At 37.4% G+C, this 24,960-nt stretch overlaps 4 protein-coding genes across 4 annotated transcripts; all 4 read right to left on the minus strand.

Annotated features, from left to right (window-relative positions):
* Window positions 1–1,147: 1,147 nt before the first annotated feature.
* Window positions 1,148–13,589, minus strand: LOC117328684 (tryparedoxin-like). Its single transcript, XM_033886142.1, has 4 exons — window positions 13,203–13,589; window positions 4,214–4,339; window positions 3,182–3,378; window positions 1,148–1,471 (listed from the first exon to the last, which is right to left on the minus strand). Exons 2-4 carry the CDS (start codon window positions 4,311–4,313, stop codon window positions 1,346–1,348), a joined length of 423 nt encoding a protein of 140 aa, XP_033742033.1. The 5' UTR covers window positions 4,314–4,339; window positions 13,203–13,589; the 3' UTR covers window positions 1,148–1,345.
* LOC117328670 lies at window positions 8,914–11,966 on the minus strand. The gene has a single exon (XM_033886118.1). It carries the CDS (start codon window positions 10,137–10,139, stop codon window positions 9,357–9,359), a length of 783 nt encoding a protein of 260 aa, XP_033742009.1. The 5' UTR covers window positions 10,140–11,966; the 3' UTR covers window positions 8,914–9,356.
* A 132-nt stretch (window positions 13,590–13,721) lies between the features above and the next one.
* LOC117328677 (tryparedoxin-like) lies at window positions 13,722–24,062 on the minus strand. The gene is made up of 4 exons (XM_033886130.1): window positions 23,936–24,062; window positions 16,145–16,270; window positions 15,058–15,254; window positions 13,722–14,152 (listed from the first exon to the last, which is right to left on the minus strand). The coding sequence occupies exons 2-4, from the start codon at window positions 16,242–16,244 to the stop codon at window positions 14,027–14,029; spliced, it is 423 nt and encodes a 140-aa protein (XP_033742021.1). The 5' UTR covers window positions 16,245–16,270; window positions 23,936–24,062; the 3' UTR covers window positions 13,722–14,026.
* LOC117336183 lies at window positions 16,247–17,890 on the minus strand. Its single transcript, XM_033896639.1, has 3 exons — window positions 17,385–17,890; window positions 16,540–17,345; window positions 16,247–16,270 (listed from the first exon to the last, which is right to left on the minus strand). Exons 1-3 carry the CDS (start codon window positions 17,542–17,544, stop codon window positions 16,247–16,249), a joined length of 990 nt encoding a protein of 329 aa, XP_033752530.1. The 5' UTR covers window positions 17,545–17,890.
* Window positions 24,063–24,960: the final 898 nt, after the last annotated feature.

Consider the following 24,960-nt stretch of genomic DNA (forward strand, 5'->3'; position numbering starts at 1 on the left):
GCATTATTCTATGTTTTAATTTACTTTAAATTATGTATTTGTGTTACATGTTTTAAACCAATGTTAAACCATATTATTAAATATGTGTTAAAATTTAAGTTGGTGTTCGGTGGGGTTTTTTTCTGTGGTGAAGAAAGTTCAAACATACTAAAGGAATGATCTACAGAAATACTTTGATTTTAGATGTTGTTATTTCCTTCATTATCCAAATACACTGTAGATATCTTCACTTAAATGCACAATATGCTAAAACATGATTAAATAAAACAACAAAAACACAAAAATTCATGACTGTGTGAAAAATGTTACATTGTCATATATCCCAACGTCCAGTCTATCAACCTTTATAAAGATTCGTTCACATGTAGTACCCGTGATGAGGTAATGTGATCTCATTTAATCTGCCGTAAAGACGTATTTATGGCAAGCCAAGTTGTCATTTATTCACGAAGCAACGTTGATCCAGAATTTTACCAAATTATATAAGATATCTTATAAACTTTATAAGATATCTTATATAATAAATTATATATGTTATATAGTTTTCTTTTTAAGATATCTTAAAAACTCTAAATAAGATATCTTCTCATAAACATATAAGATATCTTATATAATTAGGTAAAATACTGGATCAACATTGCTCTGCAAATAAATGACAAGTTGGCTTGCCATACGTACTTCTTACATTCAGTAAAAATTATGAATTAGTCCTAAATTGTCTGTTTTTTTCGTTACCGGTATAAACTCTTGATATATTGAACTTCTCCATTTCTACTGATTGGAACTATTAGACATTTCCAGGAATTATTTTGAGATCGTGGCATGACTGTCCTCTCAAAGAACTCTGATTTTACCAAACTTGGTTAACATTTACTCAAGTTATTGTGTTCACATTGTCCAATAATAATATCATTACAAAGGGCAATGACACTGTTAGTTACGGCTGAATGATTCTGATTTTCGAACTCGATCGAGATCTTATTGATATAAGACAGCATACCAAGTTTCCCCAATCTCGGCTAACATTTACTCAAGATATTGTGTTCAAAAGGAAAAGTTCGCACGACGACGGACAAAAGACTATCGCAATAGGTCACCATGACCTATGGTCAGGTGACCTAAAACAGATAGGAAAATAGATAAAATATTTGCCGGTGGTTCTTACATATATATTTTATTTATCATTAAACGGAAACAAGACAGAGCTGATGGTGATCTCCGTCTAATACGAGTATATATTGCTGATTATAAGTTTTAAAAAACATCTCGCACAGGTTATGATTGGTGTTATAAGGTAACTTGTATATGACTCCCAGTCACTACTGTACTGGTACTGTCAAGTACTTTAATCAAACATCAGCTTTTTCTTTTCCATTACGTGTTCTCTTCCGTTCTTTTCCACAGTGCCGTCCTTTTTGAGGATCACTAATGTAGGAATACCCCGTATTCCATACTCCTTGGACAAGTCTGCCTGAAAAAATCCATTATGCATTACATTGTATATTTATTCCAGTAAGAGAAATCACTACTTTAACCATGAACTTTGATCTAAGTGGATATAAATATATATTAAAGCATTGAAGTATAAAAACCACGGATATACTAAAACTAAATCCGTGTTTTTATACTTCAATGCAGTAAAAATACATAGCCTTATATGATACGGACACTGCAAACCCAACAAACTGAGCAAGGACCTTGTATCCCATAAGCCACCTAATATTCGACTAACTTCTCCAGTTCTTGGTGTAGATATTCTACGTACTCGTATCAAAAGCGTTTCTAATATTCATTTAAATCACACACATTTCATGTGTTCATATAAAATAAGTAAAGGCCATTTTTCAAAAATTCAGAACCTATTATCTATAACATTTTAGGTCTTACATTCGTTTGTCATTTCTGTAACTTATTCGGGGGTAAGTCAGGTCATCGCACAGAATTCTGGATAGTGGGATCTTCCATCGTGAGATGGGCTGCAAATCGGGCCTCAGCCAGACCCGGGGGCCTATCCTTTGGGCTTCAGCGTACAGGTGTTTGCGTGCAATGGCATGGAGTCTCGGGCATGAAATGCGAGCAGCTTAACGCCAAGACGGAGCAGTTATTACAGATGTCAGCACCTCCCCAATATCTAGTTTTACATTTGGGATCAAATTACTCGGTGTCTGTACCATGCAAAGAGCTTTTAACTGATATTAAATGTACTATCTTAAAGCTGAGAGCATTAATCCCCCTCACTACGACAGTGTGGTCAGACATTTTGCCTCGGTGTTATTGGCACGGAGCGAAAAATCTGGCAAAATATAAGAAAAAAGAAAGATGGTAAATAATAAAGTTAAAACAATCCTCATGAAAGAACAGGGTCGTGTAATCCGTCACCCAACTATTTCGGTGAGGAATTGTCGCTATATAGATTAGATGGGGTCCATCTATCTGCTTCGGGTTATGATGTGTTCCTCAATGATATTCAAGGGGGTTTAGAAACATGTGTGTCCCACCCATCTGTAACAGTGTTCCCATTGGTCTCCCAATCTCGTATGTGTCCGGGGGGAGTGGGGAGGGGAACCCAGTTCTAGGTTAGCCCTAGCTACTTCACTGGTGTTAATTACCACCGGGGAGTTTTTTGTCCACTGTGGAAAGGTTATATGTTATATTATTTACCCTAGGGACAGGAAATGAATACATAAAATTTATATACATGTTTATGGAGACAAATGAGGCCAACCCGTGCTACCTGGGTGGCGCTGATGTGCCATATATGTATTGGAGAATACAGGCGGTCAGTTTCTGAATTCTTAGGATCCTGCCAGACATCGCTATGGCCTAATATATAGCAATTTATGTAAATTTATGGATATCCTAATTGGGTAAGTGTAAAGGCGCTAGTCACGGATCACTTTAGTTTATTAATAAATTATAGTTTATCAGATTTAATTCTTATTGTCTTGTTTTAAAAGATATAAAAAAAGTATATAAGATATCTCATTTATTATATTAGATATCCTATAAAGTTTATAAGACATCTTATATAATTATATAAGATAACTTATATAATTTGGTAAAATCCTTGATCAAAGTTGCTCCGTGAATAAATGACAATTTTGCTTGCCACAGTGTCCCCAAATGTGCGGTGTACACAATGAGTCCAGAGCCCTACCCCTCTTCTTAAACGCAAACAAACCTTTTCATTAGCCGCATCAAATGGTAAAGCACACCAGGGCATTTTGCCATAGTACGCATCAAATGATGCTTCGTCTCTGTCGGAACTGATGAACACGACTTCAACATCAGTGCCCTTTTCTTCGCTGCTGTACACCTCGCTCAGGACTGGGGTGAACTGTCGGCAAGGCGGACACCATTGAGCGGAAAAATATAAACCTGTATAACATACATTATTCATACATATTACATTATCAGAATTGTAATATTTGGTATGATTATAAATTATAGGTTGGTGCTATTGGTGCTAAGTGGCTGTGTCTTTTATTTAATATTTCGAAAGAGCCATTCAACTTTCGGTAATACGGGAAATGGCTATAGAAATCAACTTACTATCAATGCCACTGATTTAAAACTGTAAAACAATGTACAACATTGAAATAGCACTCGCATAATGATTATTTTATCTTATGTTGATGAAAATATAGCTAGGTTACTGCTAATCCGAAAACTTGTTTGTGATGTTTTATCGGCCTATTAATGAAAGCTGTTTCTGTGGAATATCGTTTACAGATTCATCAGATTTCCTCTCAGCTCTTTATTTCAGCATTTGTATAAATATAGTGAAGCGTTTTCATTTTTCTTCAATATGATTTCGTTAATATTAGATAAGAAACCCCGAGTACATATCCTAAGGTAAACGTTATTAGCAGCTGGATCATTAGTAGCTAAATCAGGACGCAACATCTCAGGAGGAATACAAATTGATAAAAAACAATTATCGGGAATAAAAACAAATTATTCCCAAATCTTTCTCAAATCGCTATCTCCATTAGGCCTGCGTTTACATCTTTTTATTTCCCTCTACAAGACCACATATCAAGAGTGTACTCATTATATGAAAATATAACTCGAATTAAAAACTACTTTACATGATTACCTAAACACGTCGTATGCATTGGTATAAATGAAAAACTAGTTAGTTAATGGGCAAGATTGTTAGCAGGTATGTTACTAGGTACGATTGTAACATCGTCATACATTAGTTACTTACATAACGTAGTCTTCCCTTTTAGTGCTACTCCAGTGCTAACTTTTCCTTCTTTTGTAAGTAGATGTTTTCCGAAAATTGATTCAAGTTTGGACAAATCCATTCTTATTGGAAACCGAACAAAAGTATCTGTAACGAACAAAGAGTTATAACTATATGGGTATACTTCAGTATGTAACAGCCTATGACATGCTGTGTGTAATAACCTACGACATGTTGTGTGTAATATCCAAGTATGTAACAGCCTATGACATGCTGTGTGTAATAACCTACGACATGTTGTGTGTAATATCCAAGTATGTAACAGCCTATGACATGCTGTGTGTAATAACCTACGACATGTTGTGTGTAATATCCAAGTATGTAACAGCCTATAACATGCCGTGTGTAATAGCCTACGGCATGTTGTGTGTAATATCCAAGTATGTAACAGCCTAGGACATGCCGTGTGTAATAACCTATGGCATGTTGTGTGTAATATCTGAGTATAAACAGTAGAGGATATGTAGCGTGTAATGCCAAAGTGAGAAACAGTCTAGGACATGTAGCAAGTAATGCCAAAGTGAGAAACAGTCTAGGACATGTAGCGAATAATGCCAAAGTGAGAAACAGTCTAGGACATGTAAGGTGTAATGCCAAAGTGAGAAACAGTCTAGGATATGTAGCGAGTAATGCCAAAGTGAGAAACAGTCTAGGACATGTAGCGAGTAATGCCAAAGTGAGAAACAGTCTAGGACATGTAGCGAGTAATGCCAAAGTGAGAAACAGTCTAGGATATGTAGCGAGTAATGCCAAAGTGAGAAACAGTCTAGGACATGTAGCGAGTAATGCCAAAGTGAGAAACAGTCTAGGATATGTAAGGTGTAATGCCTGCGTGTGTAACTGCTTAGGATATGTAGTGTGTAATGCCATAGTGAGTAAAATTCTAGGATATGTAGCGAGTAATGCCAAAGTGAGAAACAGTCTAGGATATGTAGCGAGTAATGCCAAAGTGAGGAACAGTCTAGGATATGTAGCGAGTAATGCCAAAGTGAGAAACAGTCTAGGACATGTAGCGAGTAATGCCAAAGTGAGAAACAGTCTAGGACATTTAGCGAGTAATGCCAAAGTGAAAAACAGTCTAGGATATGTAGCGAGTAATGCCAAAGTGAGAAACAGTCTAGGACATGTAGCGAGTAATGCCAAAGTGAGAAACAGTCTAGGACATGTAGCGAGTAATGCCAAAGTGAGAAACAGTCTAGGATATGTAGCGAGTAATGCCAAAGTGAGAAACAGTCTAGGACATTTAGCGAGTAATGCCAAAGTGAAAAACAGTCTAGGATATGTAGCGAGTAATGCCAAAGTGATAAACAGTCTAGGACATGTAGCGAGTAATGCCAAAGTGAGAAACAGTCTAGGATATGTAGCGAGTAATGCCAAAGTGAGAAACAGTCTAGGACATGTAGCGAGTAATGCCAAAGTGAGAAACAGTCTAGGACATGTAGCGAGTAATGCCAAAGTGAGAAACAGTCTAGGATATGTAAGGTGTAATGCCTGCGTGTGTAATTGCTTAGGATATGTAGTGTGTAATGCCATAGTGAGTAAAAGTCTAGGACATGTAGTGTGTGATGCATAAGTGTGTAACATCCTAGGACATATTATTTGTAATACATGAGTGTGTAACAGGCTAGGGCAGGAAGTGTGTTATGACTGTGTGTGTAACAATGTAAGGCAAGAGATGCATGATGTCTGGGTGTGTAACAGACTAAGACATGTGATGTGTAATGACTGTGTGTGTAACAGACTAACGCAAGTGATTTGTGTTGCTTGGGTGTGTAACAAGACAAGTGATGGTTAATGCCGCCTGAGTGCTTAACAGACTAAGATATGTGATGTGTAATGTGTTATCAATTTGAAAATGCATTTTTACTAACAAATTTGTTTTACACAAGATGTTGTACAAATGTAACATGTATCCTGTATTTTTATATTAAAAAAATCCAAATATAAACAAGCATTGATAAAATTGTTCATATCAGTGATATTAATAAAGCTGTTCAAATTAATGATATTGGTAAAATTGTTCATATTAATGGTATTGATAAAGTTGTCCATGTTAATGTTATTGATATACTTCACAAGGGTTTAATACGATATTGTCTAATTTCCAGAGTATTTACCAGTGATTTTGTTTACTTAATTTAAAAACATATATACTGTATACCTGGTAATTTTCGCCCCAGGCTATTTTCGCCCTTGAGCAACACAAAACATATTCGCCCCGTTTTAAATTCGCCCTAAATGGTTTTTAAGAAATATTCTTTTCCTCGTTTGTAAAATCGGAAAATTCCGTTCGGAATTCTCAATACAAGTTGCACTCGGACCACTCGGGACTTATCGAGTTCCCCAATTGTCTTTTCAGCATGAGATGTAAAATGTGATCAGGTGTCAAACAAAGAACGTTTACCTGTGCTCAGATTTTCTTTTGCTTAAAATTTTAAGCAAACACGATCAAATGTAAGTTCACCGCACCGTGACTAATGACTGACCAGTGTTTTCTCTTGTTCACATGTACATACATGTACATGAATGGAAGCCACAATTAAGCGACGGTGAACTCATAAAATTAGTCTTTTCCATGGCAGGAATTTGATGCCACTCTGTATTTCATTTTTATCATGACTGGACTACATAATTTAAAAAAAAATGACTGAATTTTTAAAATAACTTGGTATGTATCGTTTTTAATTGAAAATGCTAAGCCTAGTACGTGATTTTACAGTTGAAAAGCAAGAGGGTATGTTTGTGATCTGACTACACTTGGCCCATGTACTATGGTTTATAAATCCTTCAACTGAGCTTGAAATTTTCGCTTTCATCTTAAATTCGAAGGGCGAAAATGGCGAAAATTAAACGGGGGCGAAAATTACCAGGCATACAGTATTATATCCGTATTAACAGCGTACCATCACACAAGCATCTTGGTGTGTTCTTCTCTGGAGACAGTCATTGGTTGAATCATGTAGATTATAATATTAATAAAACCTCAAAATCAAAGAGCCTTTAAAATTCAATTAGACAGAAAACCCCTTCAAACATTTTTTTCTTTTATAAGACCACTTATTTAGTATGGTGATATTGTATAGGGAAACATACTTCTTTAGTAGAATCTATGGTGATATTGTCTAGGGAAACATACCGAAATAATTGAGAAAAAAAAACTCGAAAGCCCCTCGAATAGTAATTGGTACAAAGAAGCTTGAAGCGGGATGTTTATTTCATCGTAGACAAAAGAGAAAAGTTAAAAGGCGCTCTCAATATACATCTACATAGTTATCTAACCTGATTCCATGCACTGTCTCGGACGGACATGAAACAAGGAGCTCAGACCACACATTCATTACTCCGATTTTGTGTAAAACTATCCTCATTCTTACCCTCCACCATGCATGGATCAATTGAACATACATGTACCTCCATGTGATCTGTTTCTGGAACTCGTATGGAACGAATTTATCATGCTAGAGTGTGTATGGAGTGCAATTTCGACCATTTATAAACAAAGATATTGTTCCGTCTCCTCGATGCTTATGTGGTCAGATTGAAAACACTGTTAATTTTCGTTTAAGGTGTACCGTACGACGAAACTAGAAGACGGTATTTTACATCTTACGCTCTTTGGGAATGAGACACTACCGGTGCATGAAAATACCGTTATTTTCCGTCCTTCTCCTCTTTCAAACTATTCCCATTATTTCCTTAGTTTAAATGTATTATCAATTTTCTACGCAATTTATATTTTAGGCTGTAGATTTACATACAATCATTTGTATTTCTTTTTTACCATACTGTATCATCTAGTCTATGAATATCTTGAATAAAGAAAGTTTAAACTAAAAATATGGTTCAGCTGTCTTCGACATTATAATACCAATTGTGTACAATTAACCACAATTTCCGTTATCTAAGTAACACAGAATTTGGTGTTGTAGGCGCTAAAAAAATGTGTCCCGAAATTACAACGGTTATCTCCCCCTGGACCATAGCCATCTGTTTTCGGTTTGTTACCACATTCTGGCAACGCATGCGTACACACGTTCTGATGGGTGATTGAAGTGTATATAGTGCTGCAAATTTCGCAGATAAATCATTTCAAGCAGGTTTGAAGCTATTTGATGTAGCTGTAGTATTTCATACAGCTGTCATTTTGACCCTATTGTGGACAATTCATTTATAGGTGTCCCAAAAAACATGTCCCGAGTTTGACGCTTTATAAAAAATGTTTTAATAGACGGAGGAATTCGATGTATATACCATAAGAAAGGTAATGATCTGCTTAGTACAACGATTTATTACATTTTTACCAGTGAAATATCAAAAATTATTCATTCTATAAAAGTGATATTTTTCACTAGTGAAGAATATCATATTTTTCACTAGTGAAAAGTGAAAAATATCACTTTTGCTGATTTGACCAATCAAATTAAAGATTAGAAAATACCAAAATAATTGACCAATCAGAAAGCCCGACATATATGTCAGCACCTGGACAGGGGGAAACTACTTTTTTTGTTTACAAATTATCGCTGTAGTCCTAGTTAGCATACGGGGTAGGGTTTTCGTGGATACAAAATGTAATAAACAGAATATCTAACAGTGTCTTCAGTAATACCAAATATATTTCACTCGTGAGGCTAATATTTTGATATTTTTCACTCGTGCTGCGCACTCGTGAAATATATTTGGTATTACTGAAGACACTGTTAGATACCCTCTATATATAACAACCCTACAAAATATCTTTTTGTTAGTACTTATATTGAAATTCACGAGAAAGTGACATTTCGCTAATTTTGCGATTTGTTCAGAAAATTGATAATGTCAGTCAAAGAATGTGTTCGAGGTGTCCGCCCTTCTTTTCGATGACATGCTGAATTCTGTCCCTGAAATTCCTCACCACCTCCCTGCATGTGTCTGGCCGGATGTTCCTGATTTCCCTGTTGATGGCAGTTTTGAGTTCTTGGAGATTAGATGGAGGAGGAGTGTAAACGCGGTCCTTGAGGTAGCCCCAAAGGTAAAAATCTAACGGGTTCAGGTCTGGAGAATGAGGTGGCCACTCAATGTCAGTACGCAACGATATCAGCCTATTGCCAAAAGTGTCTGCTAGTCAGGTCAACACTCGATTTGCTGTGTGGGGTGCCGCCCCATCTTGCTGATACCACACACCATTTAGTTCATGTCCTTTTCTCCTCAGTGCTGGTATGAACCTCTTGCTGAGGATTTGAAGGTATCGATCTGACGTCACAGTAGCCGTTTCGTCTACCGACTCATAGAAAAAGGGTCCAATGATCCCATGTCTGCTTAAAGCTGCCCATACAGTTACATTGTCACTATGCAGAGGTTTTTCTTCATAAAAGTCTGGTTTGGATGTCCCCCAAAACCTCATGTTCTGCTTGTTCACTTGGGCACTCAATGTGAAGTGAGCCTCGTCTGAGAACCACACACTGTCCAAAATGTCGTCGTGTTCCAGCACCCAGTTCGTGAATGTTAATCTCGACGCAATATCACTTTCTTTCAGGTGTTGCATTACAGATATTTTGTATGGTGTCAATTTGAGATCGAATTTCAGAATCCTTTGCACTGATGATTTACTTGGATGTTGGTTCATGTCAGACAGTACCTTTCTGATGGACCTCTCTGGTGTTTCCTCTATGATGGTCTTCACTTGACTGATGTTCTCGTCGCACCTAGCGCTCCTCCGTCTACCACTGCTTCCTTTCCTGCGATCGGTGACACATCCATGAGCTTCAAATTTTGATACAATTCTGTAAATCTGCTTCCTGGAGATGGACTGCATACCTGGGTGACGTTTTCGTAACATTTCATTCACTAAAGTAGGGGATTTTCCGGTCGCATAGTAGAGTTCAATAATTTCAGCCTGAATCTTCATGTTGCTGGAAAGTCACTGAATTGTGACATCATCGATGACGTCATCATTTCTATTATGACGTCATCACACGTACTGATGATATAATCAGTACATGTGTTCCCAATTAAGTTAAATTAGGATACTCCTGCTTTCCAAAGCATTTTGAATTTTCAAAAAAAGTTTAGTATTGCAAAAGTTATTACCTGTCAAAGTCGGGACATGTTTTTTGGGACACCCTGTACATTACAATTAGATACCTTTGTAGACTGTGTCCTATTCTGACCATTGTAGTCCCGAAACACGTGTAACAAATGTCTATTTATAGACATATTTTTGTACAATAAAGATTCACACATTGAGTTAATATGCATGTAATTATAATATGCTAATTAGTGTCTTCCCATTGGTCAAGGGTCGTTGGAGTCACTGTGGGGCCTCAGTGACCCCCATGCTAAATACATAACTTTCATTGGTCAAGGGCTCAGTCCAGCCCCATGCAACACTAAGGTTATCCTCACTATAGAATCCATCCTTGGAAGTTTATGACGCCATCTTGGAAAGTTTCTTAATAAGTGTAGGCAATTTTGTTATAATGTACTAGAATTCAGTATTAGAATTATTTGAAAAAGGACTTCCCTCCAACCACCCATGCATTCCTCCTTTTATGTGTGGATCTTTATTTCTAGCTTTTCTTTTTGTGCTTTGTTTAGTATATTGTTAGTATTGTTATTTTTATTCATTTTGATAAGACTTTGTTACTTGACGTGTACTTGTCTATTAAAGTTGAATTCGGAGTCCCGGTGCTTCCCTTCTGGTCATTTTGCCAATCTGCCGGGCGCAGGTTTCCTTTTTAAAGATTTATCCTGAAGTGCTTGATGACCCATAAAGAGAGGGGTTAGTTATCTATATTTTTAAAGGCATAGTTCTCGCTCACCTTTGCTAAAATATTACGTTTTTAATTCTAAAATATATGATATATATGTAAAAAGTTTCTGTTTATAATAAACGGCTGCCCCCTTTTAACAAGGGGTATGCCAAGATTTTACAGCCATTCACATTGTTTGGTATTTTATATTCTGTAACTTTAGAGCAAACAGAGCTCGAGGATTGGACCAGTTTTTGTAGTAGTTTTATAATCTTTAACTTTAGCAGAACAAAAATACACAGAGCAGCACATGCATTACTTTTACGATCAACATGTACTTGTGGGCATGAGTAATTTTTTTTCAAAAAACTTTGTAAAACAAATCCTTGTTAATTTTAGGCTATTTCGTTTCAATGGAACGCACAGTATCTTATTATATAAAACAAATTTCGTATCTATTAGCTTATGTCTCTAATGTTAGATTGTCTGCAGGAACTGGATAGCACAATGTTCTTGAGAATAGACATCTCCCTCTCATACACTGAGACACAGAGCTCGAACCCAGAGTACTTATGAATCGTATGCATTAGATGCATATGTAACACACGCGCACGCATACACGCTCGCATTATGGAATCCGATTTTGTGCCATATCCCTATGCTATCATGCATGTTCACCCCGTTTGCAAACGTCAAAACCTGTATAGGTATTAATTTATTCTGTAATCAATATTTGTTTAGCTTATATCTCCAGATATCCCCCCAAATGTCGAAGGTCGTGTCGATGTCGGTGTCAATTTCAATTTCAATTTCATATTGTCCATTAGCACATGTTATAATATACAAAGTCGTAATATACGTGAACAGCAATAGAAATTACAAAGGTGAGAACGAGTTCAGAGTTTGTACATATAGCCAGGATCTTATTGGCTTCGAAAATAAGATTTGCATGATACAATTCACTGACATAAGTTATATTAAATATAAAAATCTATACTTAGTCAAATCATGTACTATTGGTTACAAATAATATTGATATAATAACTGTAAAAGCTATGTATTTGATCCAAATGAATGATCTCAACGGTGAGGGAGATGCGAGAGTGGTTGGGGATACTCCTACCAGAAACTCGCACATCCCCCGTTGAGATCAGGCAGATCTGATTGTATGGTGAAATACTTATGTGTATCAAGTGTCAGTAACCCTTGTCATGCAGGCAAAGTGGAAAATGTCTAATACAAGGATATAGGTATCTTTAATAAGCGCGGGTACATTGTGATTTCGAGAGGCGTTTTTCTATGTTGTCTCGCAAGAATGAAGATTATAGGCCAACTGGAGCCAGGAGGAAAACTCATTTCAATCCATTTTTCTTCTGGTCAACAATGGTAAACGTCATATTGAGATAATTTATTGTTTACACTTTCATACCAAATCCCTCTACTCTCGCAATAATAAAAACATTTTAACAATTACTTCAATTGTTGCAATTTATTTAACAATCGTACGGTGTGTTTTAAATTTCGTCAAAATGTTCAACAATGTTTTCAGCTCTGTCTTTTTTTATTATTATTCTTAATTGTGCTAGTATGTGTTCTAAATTGATATTTTTACGAGTAATTTTAAATAGTATACCCAAGAAAATGTTTTGAAACAGTTCTCTTGTATGACATCGCACGTATAGTTCATTGCTCCTCAATTGTCAAGAACTATTACAATATTTTTGTTTTAATTTAAAGACAGACTGAAGTATATCTGTCCAGAACACACACACCTTGAATGTTTCACGGTTCACCAAGCATCGAGGTCACTACAGGTAAAACGAATCAAAACATGATCAGCGACCAGAGACATATTTCTGAACAAATGAATTATCAATGTTAAAAAAACTTCTTTATACTGATAAAGCAACAGCATTAACAAATATTAATATTTCATTTATCAATATTCATTAATAAGCTATAAGTATTACTATTTGCCTTTCTCTAAAACGGTTGCAATCATTATAAAATTAACAACATAACTACAATATGCATAGAGTCGTGTATACTTTTTTTTACACAGTAATGTACCCATAGACTGAACCAAGGTAAAAGATTCGTCTGTTAATAACCATGCGGAAACAAGAGATAATAAAATGAAAAACTGTTATGATATTACTTCTGTACAGTCTTTGCTTCTTAATTATGAATTATCGTATGCAAACTGTCGTATTACTTACCGTGGATTGTGGCGGTCTGCAGTTACATTAAAGATGGGTTCTAAATAAATATCGTATCCATGGTGAAAAACACGTATAACAGGTTGATCGATTGAATTACACAAAGATAGTATTTCCGGGTCAGGGTTGACGGCAAGTCTTAACCTGGACAGAAAGGTCAGAGATCGATACAAGAATATCGGTATCTTTATATAGCACGAGTACATTGTGATTAACATAGCTCTCACGATATAATGAAGAGTACAGGCCACATAGAGCCAGAGAAAAGCTGAGGTTGCAATCCATTATTATTCAAATCAATAATGTTAACAAGAAAGAAAAGCATTCGTTACCATTGGTGAACAATGCTGGACCACGATTTTTGTGTGCTATCAATCGCTTTTGAGACATGGCGGAAAACAAAACGTTTTGCATCTTTATTTTTTCAACACATTCTAAATACAAAAAATGTATGTAGATTATTTCAAGTACAACAGCCTGTTTTGGAACCGTAGCTGTATCCAGAAATAGAACAACACGTTTCATTTAAACAGATTCGGTTTAATAGGTGAAGGTGTGTTTACATTCACTATACATGTAAATGATAACAATGGAACAGTGGGAAATTATATGAAATATTTGCCGGTGGTCAGTGGACAGTGTTACTAACAGAGATTTACATAGATATTATATAAACCATTGAACGGAAACAAGACAGAGCTGGTGGTGATATCTGTCTAATACAAGTAGATATTGCTGAAAGTATAAAATTGGTGTTACGGTGTAGCTTGTATATGAATCCAAGTGAATATGATACATTTTAGCTTCTGATACTGTCATATACTTTAATCAAACTTCAGATTTTTCTGTCCCATGACGTGTCCTCTCCCATTCTTGTCCACAGTGCCGTCCTTTTTGAGGATCACTAGTGTAGGTATACCCTGTATTTCATACTTTGCGGACAAAGCTGCCTGAAAAAACAATCCACCAACTTAATTCAGTGACTTTTTTATTTAAACATATTTTATTGTGTCTTAATATATACATGGGAATTGGGCACAAGTTATCAAACTTATATTAAAGCCTTTCCCTATATAATTTTACATACATATAATACATTTATTTTTACAAGATGGCATATATTTACATATTTGAGAGAGAGAGAGAGAGAGAGAGAGAGAGATATATAGTTAAATGAAGATATAATTAAAAATATATATATAATTATGACTATAGATTATCAAATGAATAAACAATTCAAGTAAACTATTCCAATAAACTATTCCGATGCCGATAGCAGAAGTTCACACTATTCACTTTTCAAAACACTCTGCTGTTTCTTCAGTGACGTAAGTCCATGATTTAACCAAGCTGAATATGGATAGAAATTTATATCTGAATTTTTAGCTTTAGCATATCTGTAGGCCCGTGATTTTATACTTCAATACAGTAAGTATGACATAGTCTTATATAACATTGACGCTGTATACCCAGCAAATGGAGGACATGCACTATTCAACGACTGGGGGTCGTACATTTTTGATGTTCATTAAAATCGTGGACATTGTATCTGCTAATATTAAATAAATAAAACACATTGACTAATTAATAACTTAGGAGACTAACCTATATTATACAATTGCGGTCGACTCAAATAGCACTTCTGTAGAGTAAATGAGCCCCCCCCCCCCCCCCCCCCCCCCAAAAAAAAATATGTTTTCTTTAATCACATAATACGAGTTTACGTACGTGCATGTATTACGTCTACGCCCAGAGTTAGAAATAGTATTATGTGTCCAGTCCCTTCCTCACCAACCTTTCCCATCGCACCCCCCCCCCCCCCCCCCCCCCCCCCCCCTCTTCAACGCAAACAAACCTTTTTATCAGCAGCCTTAAATGGTAAAGCACACCACGGCATCTCGCCATAGTACGCATCAAATGATGCTTCGTCTCTGTCGGAACTGATGAACACGACTTCAACATCACTGCCCTTTTCTCCGCTGCTGTACACCTCGCTCAGGACTGGAGTGAACCCTCGGCAAGGCGGACACCAATGAGCGGAGAAATATAAACCTGTATAACATACATTATTCATACATATTACATTATCAGAATTGTTATATTTGGTATGATTGTCATTTATAAATGCAATGCTTCTGTGTCTTTTACTTAGTTATTGTTCACCAGCAGATATTGAGCAGGTTAACACAATCACCTTCTGTTGAAATGGAAGTATAGCCAGGTTATTGCTTATCCGAATGGTTCTATTGTTTTATCCACAGGGGCTCGGTAAGGAGATTTTGAGTTGGAGTTTAATACATCGATAACCTCGATTTTTATAAGGTTTCATAATATATGTTAATACTTAGGTTATAGTGTTGTGGTTGGTACCTGACGTACATTGTGTATATGTTATATGTAACTCAAAATCGCGAAAGCGAGCCCCTGTGGTTTTATCGCCCCTTTTAATTGGATTATTGTTAACAGTTTCATCAAATTTCTTGTCAATTCTTTATTTCAGCATTTGAAGTACATATGAAGTAAATGCTATTTTTGAAGCTTTTTCGTCAATATGATATCTTTTGGCGTGAATGTTAGATAACCATTTTGAGTACATACCCGAATGTAAACGTTTTGCTTTCATTTGTTTACTTGATATGTTATATATAGTTGATGGAAATTCTCAAATGAAATACAATTTAAACTAATAAAAACCTTATAAACAGCTGGATAATTAATAGCTCAATCCAACTAACGTTTCCGTTTTTTCCCCCTCTACAAGACCACATAATAAAAATTATGAAGACTGTCTCCTACTTTTAACTCGATCGCATATTTGAAAGCATTACATAAGAATATAATTCGAATTTAAAACGACTTCACATGATTACCTAAATATGCATTGATACAATTTTAATTAAAGATTTGAAGTAGTTAAGTTGCTAGGCACGACTGTTACTTACATATGGTAGTTTTCCCTTCTAGTGCTTTCTCAATGGGCACTTCTCCTCCTTTTGTAAGTAGGGTATCTCCCAAATCTTGTTTTAGGGCGGACAGATCCATTTTTATTGGAAAAGTAATAAAAGTATCTGTAACAAACAAAACGTTATCACTATATGTCTAATGCCCGGGTGTGTGACAGTCTAGGATATGTAGTGTGTAATACCTGAATGTGTAACAGCCCAGGATATGTAGTGTGTAATACCTGAATGTGTAACAGCCCAGGATATGTAGTGTGTAATACCTGAATGTGTAACAGCCCAGGACATGTAGTGTGTAATACCTGAATGTGTAACAGCCCAGGACATGACACAAGCCCAGGAAATGACACAAGCCCAGGACACGCAGTGTGTAATACCTGAATGTGTAACAGCCCAGGATATGTAGTGTGTAATAACAATGTGTAACAGCCCAGGATATGTAGTGTGTAATACCTGAATGTGTAACAGCCCAGGACACGCAGTGTGTAATAACAATGTGTAACAGACCAGGATATGTAGTGTGTAATACCTGAATGTGTAACAGCCCAGGATATGTAGTGTGTAATAACAATGTGTAACAGCCCAGGATATGTAGTGTGTAATACCTGAATGTGTAACAGCCCAGGACACGCAGTGTGTAATAACAATGTGTAACAGCCCAGGATATGTAGTGTGTAATACCTGAATGTGTAACAGCCCAGGACACGCAGTGTGTAATAACAATGTGTAACAGCCCAGGATATGTAGTGTGTAATACCTGAATGTGTAACAGCCCAGGATATGTAGTGTGTAATACCTGAATGTGTAACAGCCCAGGACATGCAGTGTGTAATACCTGAATGTGTAACAGCCCAGGATATGTAGTGTGTAATACCTGAATGTGTAACAGCCCAGGACATGACACAAGCCCAGGACATGCAGTGTGTAATACCTGAATGTGTAACAGCCCAGGACACGCAGTGTGTAATACCTGAATGTGTAACAGCCCAGGACATGCAGTGTGTAATACCTGAATGTGTAACAGCCCAGGACATGCAGTGTGTAATACCTGAATGTGTAACAGCCCAGGACATGCAGTGTGTAATACCTGAATGTGTAACAGCCCAGGACATGCAGTGTGTAATACCTAAATGTGTAACAGCCCAGGACATGACACAAGCCCAGGACACGCAGTGTGTAATACCTGAATGTGTAACAGCCCAGGACATGCAGTGTGTAATACCTGAATGTGTAACAGCCCAGGACATGCAGTGTGTAATACCTGAATGTGTAACAGCCCAGGACACGCAGTGTGTACTACCTGAATGTGTAACAGCCCAGGACATGCAGTGTGTAATACCTAAATGTGTAACAGCCCAGGACATGACACAAGCCCAGGACATGCAGTGTGTAATACCTGAATGTGTAACAGCCCAGGACACGCAGTGTGTAATACCTGAATGTGTAACAGCCCAGGATATGCAGTGTGTAATAACAATGTATAACAGCCCAGGACATGACACAAGCCCAGGACACGCAGTGTGTAATACCTGAATGTGTAACAGCCCAGGATATGTAGTGTGTAATACCTGAATGTGTAACAGCCCAGGACACGCAGTGTGTAATACCTGAATGTGTAACAGCCCAGGATATGCAGTGTGTAATAACAATGTGTAACAGCCCAGGACATACAGTGTGTAATACCTGAATGTGTAACAGCCCAGGATATGTAGTGTGTAATACCTGAATGTGTAACAGCCCAGGACACGCAGTGTGTAATACCTGAATGTGTAACAGCCCAGGACATGCAGTGTGTAATACCTGAATGTGTAACAGCCCAGGATATGCAGTGTGTAATAACAATGTATAACAGCCCAGGACATGACACAAGCCCAGGACACGCAGTGTGTAATAACAATGTGTAACAGCCCAGGACACGCAGTGTGTAATAACAATGTGTAACAGCCCAGGACACGCAGTGTGTAATAACAATGTGTAACAGCCCAGGATATGTAGTGTGTAATACCTGAATGTGTAACAGCCCAGGATATGCAGTGTGTAATAACAATGTATAACAGCCCAGGACATGACACAAGCCCAGGACATGCAGTGTGTAATAACAATGTGTAACAGCCCAGGACACTCAGTGTGTAATAACAATGTGTAACAGCCCAGGACACGCAGTGTGTAATAACAATGTGTAACAGCCCAGGACATGTAGTGTGTAATAACAATGTGCAACAGCCCAGGGCATGCAGTGTGTAATACCTGAATGTGTAACAGCCCAGGATATGCAGTGTGTAATACCTGAATGTGTAACAGCCCAGGACATGACACAAGCCCAGGACACGCAGTGTGTAATACCTGAATGTGTAACAGCCCAGGACATGCAGTGTGTAATAACAATGTGTAACAGCCCAGGGCATGTAGTGTGTAATAACAATGTGTAACAGCCCAGGACATGCAGTGTGTAATAACAATGTGTAACAGCCCAGGACATGCAGTGTGTAATAACAATGTGTAACAGCCCAGGACATGCAGTGTGTAATACCTGAATGTGTAACAGCCCAGGACATGCAGTGTGTAATACCTGAATGTGTAACAGCCCAGGACATGCAGTGTGTAATAACAATGTGTAACAGCCCAGGACATGCAGTGTGTAATACCTGAATGTGTAACAGCCCAGGACATGCAGTGTGTAATACCTGAATGTGTAACAGCCCAGGACATGCAGTGTGTAATACCTGAATGTGTAACAGCCCAGGACATGCAGTGTGTAATACCTGAATGTGTAACAGCCCAGGACATGTAGTGTGTAATACCTGAATGTGTAACAGCCCAGGACATGACACAAGCCCAGGACATGCAGTGTGTAATACCTGAATGTGTAACAGCCCAGGATATGTAGTGTGTAATACCTGAATGTGTAACAGCCCAGGATATGTAGTGTGTAATACCTGAATGTGTAACAGCCGAGGACATGCAGTGTGTAATAACAATGTATAACAGCCCAGGACACGCAGTGTGTAATACCTGAATGTGTAACAGCCCAGGACACGCAGTGTGTAATACCTGAATGTGTAACAGCCCAGGACATGCAGTGTGTAATAACAATGTGCAACAGCCCAGGACATGTAGTGTGTAATAACAATGTGCAACAGCCCAGGACATGTAGTGTGTAATAACAATGTGCAACAGCCCAGGACATGTAGTGTGTAATAACAATGTGCAACAGCCCAGGACATGCAGTGTGTAATACCTGAATGTGTAACAGCCCAGGACATGCAGTGTGTAATACCTGAATGTGTAACAGCCCAGGACATGACACAAGCCCAGGACACGCAGTGTGTAATACCTGAATGTGTAACAGCCCAGGGCATGCAGTGTGTAATAACAATGTGTAACAGCCCAGGACATGCAGTGTGTAATACCTGAATGTGTAACAGCCCAGGACATGCAGTGTGTAATACCTGAATGTGTAACAGCCCAGGACATGTAGTGTGTAATACCTGAATGTGTAACAGCCCAGGACATACAGTGTGTAATACCTGAATGTGTAACAGCCCAGGACATGTAGTGTGTAATACCTGAATGTGTAACAGCCCAGGACATGTAGTGTGTAATACCTGAATGTGTAACAGCCCAGGACATGTAGTGTGTAATACCTGAATGTGTAACAGCCCAGGACATGTAGTGTGTAATACCTGAATGTGTAACAGCCCAGGACATGTAGTGTGTAATACCTGAATGTGTAACAGCCCATGATATGTAGTGTGTAATACCTGAATGTGTAACAGCCCAGGATATGCAGTGTGTAATACCTGAATGTGTAACAGCCCAGGACATGACACAAGCCCAGGACATGCAGTGTGTAATAACAATGTGTAACAGCCCAGGACATGTAGTGTGTAATACCTGAATGTGTAACAGCCCAGGGCATGCAGTGTGTAATACCTGAATGTGTAACAGCCCAGGATATGCAGTGTGTAATAACAATGTGTAACAGCCCAGGACATGCAGTGTGTAATACCTGAATGTGTAACAGCCCAGGATATGTAGTGTGTAATACCTGAATGTGTAACAGCCCAGGACATGTAGTGTGTAATACCTGAATGTGTAACAGCCCAGGACATACAGTGTGTAATACCTGAATGTGTAACAGCCCAGGACATGTAGTGTGTAATACCTGAATGTGTAACAGCCCAGGACATGTAGTGTGTAATACCTGAATGTGTAACAGCCCAGGACATGTAGTGTGTAATACCTGAATGTGTAACAGCCCAGGACATGTAGTGTGTAATACCTGAATGTGTAACAGCCCAGGACATGTAGTGTGTAATACCTGAATGTGTAACAGCCCATGATATGTAGTGTGTAATACCTGAATGTGTAACAGCCCAGGATATGCAGTGTGTAATACCTGAATGTGTAACAGCCCAGGACATGACACAAGCCCAGGACATGCAGTGTGTAATAACAATGTGTAACAGCCCAGGACATGTAGTGTGTAATACCTGAATGTGTAACAGCCCAGGACATACAGTGTGTAATACCTGAATGTGTAACAGCCCAGGACATGTAGTGTGTAATACCTGAATGTGTAACAGCCCAGGACATGTAGTGTGTAATACCTGAATGTGTAACAGCCCAGGACATGTAGTGTGTAATACCTGAATGTGTAACAGCCCAGGGCATGCAGTGTGTAATACCTGAATGTGTAACAGCCCAGGACATGACACAAGCCCAGGACATGCAGTGTGTAATACCTGAATGTGTAACAGCCCAGGACATGTAGTGTGTAATACCTGAATGTGTAACAGCCCAGGACATGTAGTGTGTAATACCTGAATGTGTAACAGCCCAGGACATGTAGTGTGTAATACCTGAATGTGTAACAGCCCAGGACATGCAGTGTGTAATACCTGAATGTGTAACAGCCCAGGATATGTAGTGTGTAATACCTGAATGTGTAACAGCCCAGGATATGTAGTGTGTAATACCTAAATGTGTAACAGCCCAGGATATGCAGTGTGTAATACCTGAATGTGTAACAGCCCAGGATATGTAGTGTGTAATACCTGAATGTGTAACAGCCCAGGATATGTAGTGTGTAATACCTGAATGTGTAACAGCCGAGGACATGCAGTGTGTAATAACAATGTATAACAGCCCAGGACACGCAGTGTGTAATACCTGAATGTGTAACAGCCCAGGACACGCAGTGTGTAATACCTGAATGTGTAACAGCCCAGGACATGCAGTGTGTAATACCTGAATGTGTAACAGCCCAGGATATGCAGTGTATAATACCTGAATGTGTAACAGCCCAGGACATGCAGTGTGTAATACCTGAATGTGTAACAGCCCAGGACATGCAGTGTGTAATACCTGAATGTGTAACAGCCCAGGACATGCAGTGTGTAATACCTGAATGTGTAACAGCCCAGGACATGTAGTGTGTAATACCTGAATGTGTAACAGCCCAGGACATGCAGTGTGTAATAACTGAATGTTTACAGCCCAGGACATGCAGTGTGTAATACCTGAATGTGTAACAGTCAAGGACATGTAGCGTGCAATTTACAACTGTACTTGTATATTCTGGGTGACTCTACAGGAATCGCACATCATAAATAACTAATTGTAAATAATCGCTCGATTGCAGTTCTTCGTTAGCAGTACAGTCGTTTATGATATACATGTACATACATATTCATTTGTAATGTCCATATTTAAAAAAAAAAAAGTGTCTTTTTTCGTTTGAATTTCTATGATTTTGGCCATATCAGCTTCATCTGCATAAACTAGACAAGTGGAAGAATTGATTTAGTTGTTGTTATTTTGTTTTTCTTTTTTCTTTTTTAGTAACTGGTTTATCGCCAAAATGACTCCACCTATTGCTAGGTTTCATCTCACCAACTGTAGTCATTTACACAATATTCTTTCATTGGGAAGACTATTTTCATTGCATTTTATTAAACTCTCCATATTTTAAATATAGTCACTACTTTTTAATACATTTTGACTGTCTGTCCTGTGGAACGACAGTGAAGATATCTCCTGAACACCTCGACATGTTAAGTTTACACTATAACACTGTGTCATGGAATTCAGTTTGGAGGTCATCAGTCAACTATAAATGATTAAGTATGTGGAGGGTATTTTTTTTTAAATTGTTGATGCATCTTTCAATACCAGAGTCTTAACCCTAATACAAATATCCAAACTATCTCCTACATTTGCTAAATCATTTCTTTATTACGTTTACATATTGTTATCTAGTCCCGACCTTCTTCTTTACATATTGCTACATCAACAAGGTGCATTATATGTTTGTAGTGATTTGATGAAAGTGTATATATCCTATATAGTGAAGACATTCTAAACAAATATAGTGTTTACATTTCCATAATAATGTTATGTAATGCGTTGGCCATAACGTTCAAATGATGTTTACGTTTAACGTTTTCATCTTCTTCTTTTTTAAGAAAAGATTCTGTTATGTTGAACTCTCCTGAACATCAAGCAGGAAATCTGCTAAAAATGATATAAGTTTCAGAACGACACAAGTACATGTATTGTACTGTGAAATCATAACTTACTGTCTTCGTTGACGTTCTAACCTAAAACTTTGGGTTCTTATAACATTCATAATGAAATGACGAAACTTTTAATTCATTTTTTTATACTTGAAATATTCCCTGTATACAAGATGTTCCCAAAAACTTCCCGGCACATTTTGACACTTGCGTTAATAATCATCTTGTTTTACCAAGTGAAGTCAGTGTTTAGACTGGCCATCAGACCTTAAGTTCTTTTCGTTAAGAATTGCCAAGCTAAATCATAATAGTAGATTATCTGCGTCTAGTTTGAAACTTAAAATCAGACAAATCCTAGCGACCAAAACCATAAAGGTCAATTTTGTTTATATTTTCAATATTCTAGCCAGTCTAGTCAGTGTTATGTCGACCCTGGTTTATCGCCTACATGATTCATATTGCTAGGTTTCAGCCCAAATAAGCTAAATGTCAATATATACCTTGACCTGCCGCACGGTCATTGTGAAACACACTCACACCTACACTTACACACACACACACACACACACACACACACACCGACCTATATATATACAACAGATTAGGTACAGTATGTGTATAGAGGATCAATACATACAGATGTATATATACATTATGTATTTCCATGTAGTACGGTTTATTTCTCTAAGGGATTAAATGACTCGGGTCCAGCTATACTATGGTATTTCTAGACTAGAAGGAGGGAGGGGGCAAGTCAAATACACGTATCTGTAAAGGCGAACCCCTGAATACCAAAGATGTGAATAATTAAACTGGACATGATATTGTAACATCTAAACTATTCTTATAATAAATTTTCTATTAAGATTGGGATATGTTATTTGTGGTATGATGTTAATTACGGCTGACAGAAAACACGCCCTTTTTCGGCTAAACGAGGTGTGCATAATTATCAACATTTGACAAAAAATATAAACAATACCATCCAAACCTAGCATCATTAATGGCAAAGTAAGACAAATAAAATTTTAAATAGATGAAACATAACATTAGCAAAGAGGGCTACCATATCTTCTGAAGTTATCTTAGGACAGGGACGTCTAGCTTAGGAGAAACGATGCGAGTCAGATTACGTTATCAAACTTCACGATTTGCAGTTCATAATCTTTTTTATATATTAAAATGGAAAATAAATGATTGCATGGTTGGCAATATGAAATAAGATGCACATACAGTGAACATGCAAATCACTTACCTTATAGTATAGGGATCGGCAGCGTCAGTACATACGGGTTCTACATACTGTATCTATGGTGAAAACAAACCTAGCTGGACAAGTTCACACGGGTCAGCGGTCAATATACAGGACATCATAGTGTTTGTGTGCCACCTGGTGGCAGAGGGCAGTATGTACATGTATGAGATATTAGCACTTAGGCACACTATTGTGTGCGACAAGAGATCAACAAAAATTACACCATAATACAATATAAAATATTCTGTACAGAGTAGTGAAACATACATTGAGACAAAGTTTGTAGTGTACACTGCATGAAATTTAACCATACAGTAGTACTTATTATATAACATTATATTTAAAACATATCATTTCAATATTTTTACAATATACACTATATAAATTTTACAATTTGATGTTTGAAATTCACATATTATTTTTTAGATATCTTTCTAGTAATTGGATGAACATAGATAGATTTGATTATACTCCAATATTGCATAATGATAATAATCCTTTCATTTTATGAATAGATGGGTTACATGTATAATAACTAGGTATATACTTTCTACGAATTTGATTTACATATATATTAGAACATAAAAATAAGTAATGGTACTCGCATCCAACCCCAGTAAAACATAGCGGACAAATCCTATTTTGACGAGACGTTCGGTCCATTGCCCAGTCTCTACCGGAAGGAATATATTACTAGTTCTGAATTTACATACTGTTATTCTATCTTTTTGTTTAAGCATGGTTAAATATTTTTCAATCTGGAACTGATTTTTAAATACTGCATATGTTTTAACACGGGAAGATTTATCAATATCAGTATACCACTGTTGTATAAATTGATCTTGCAGGATGGTTTTTAACCATAATTTGAGGTAATTTTTATTCATAGTGCAGCTATTTTGATGTAACCAAACGTAACTTAGCCCTGTACTATTAAGTATATCCTTAATATAAGAAATCCATTTGAAATCAGCAAAACCATTTACATGTAAATTCAACATAAGCTTGTATATTAAACTTGATCA

This window comes from Pecten maximus, chromosome 1 (assembly GCF_902652985.1).
Source record: "Pecten maximus chromosome 1, xPecMax1.1, whole genome shotgun sequence".
In the NCBI taxonomy this organism is placed as follows: domain Eukaryota; kingdom Metazoa; phylum Mollusca; class Bivalvia; order Pectinida; family Pectinidae; genus Pecten; species Pecten maximus.

Bases quoted from the DNA above. Each gene is read 5' to 3' on its own strand.
- LOC117328684 (XM_033886142.1), bottom strand. From the start codon at position 4,313: ATGGATTTGTCCAAACTTGAATCAATTTTCGGAAAACATCTACTTACA. The intron at 3,379-4,213 runs GTAAGTAACTAA...TATGTTATACAG, and splicing joins AAAAGGGAAGACTACGTTAT to GTTTATATTTTTCCGCTCAA. The intron at 1,472-3,181 runs GTTTGTTTGCGT...GGATTTTTTCAG, and splicing joins TTGATGCGGCTAATGAAAAG to GCAGACTTGTCCAAGGAGTA.
- LOC117328670 (XM_033886118.1), bottom strand. From the start codon at position 10,139: ATGAAGATTCAGGCTGAAATTATTGAACTCTACTATGCGACCGGAAAA.
- LOC117328677 (XM_033886130.1), bottom strand. From the start codon at position 16,244: ATGGATCTGTCCGCCCTAAAACAAGATTTGGGAGATACCCTACTTACA. The intron at 15,255-16,144 runs GTAAGTAACAGT...TATGTTATACAG, and splicing joins AGAAGGGAAAACTACCATAT to GTTTATATTTCTCCGCTCAT. The intron at 14,153-15,057 runs GTTTGTTTGCGT...TTGTTTTTTCAG, and splicing joins TTAAGGCTGCTGATAAAAAG to GCAGCTTTGTCCGCAAAGTA.
- LOC117336183 (XM_033896639.1), bottom strand. From the start codon at position 17,544: ATGTCCTGGGCTTGTGTCATGTCCTGGGCTGTTACACATTTAGGTATT. The intron at 17,346-17,384 runs GTATTACACACT...TTACACATTCAG, and splicing joins CTGGGCTGTTACACATTCAG to GTATTACACACTGCGTGTCC. The intron at 16,271-16,539 runs GTATTACACACT...TGTTTGTTACAG, and splicing joins CTGGGCTGTTACACATTCAG to ATACTTTTATTACTTTTCCA.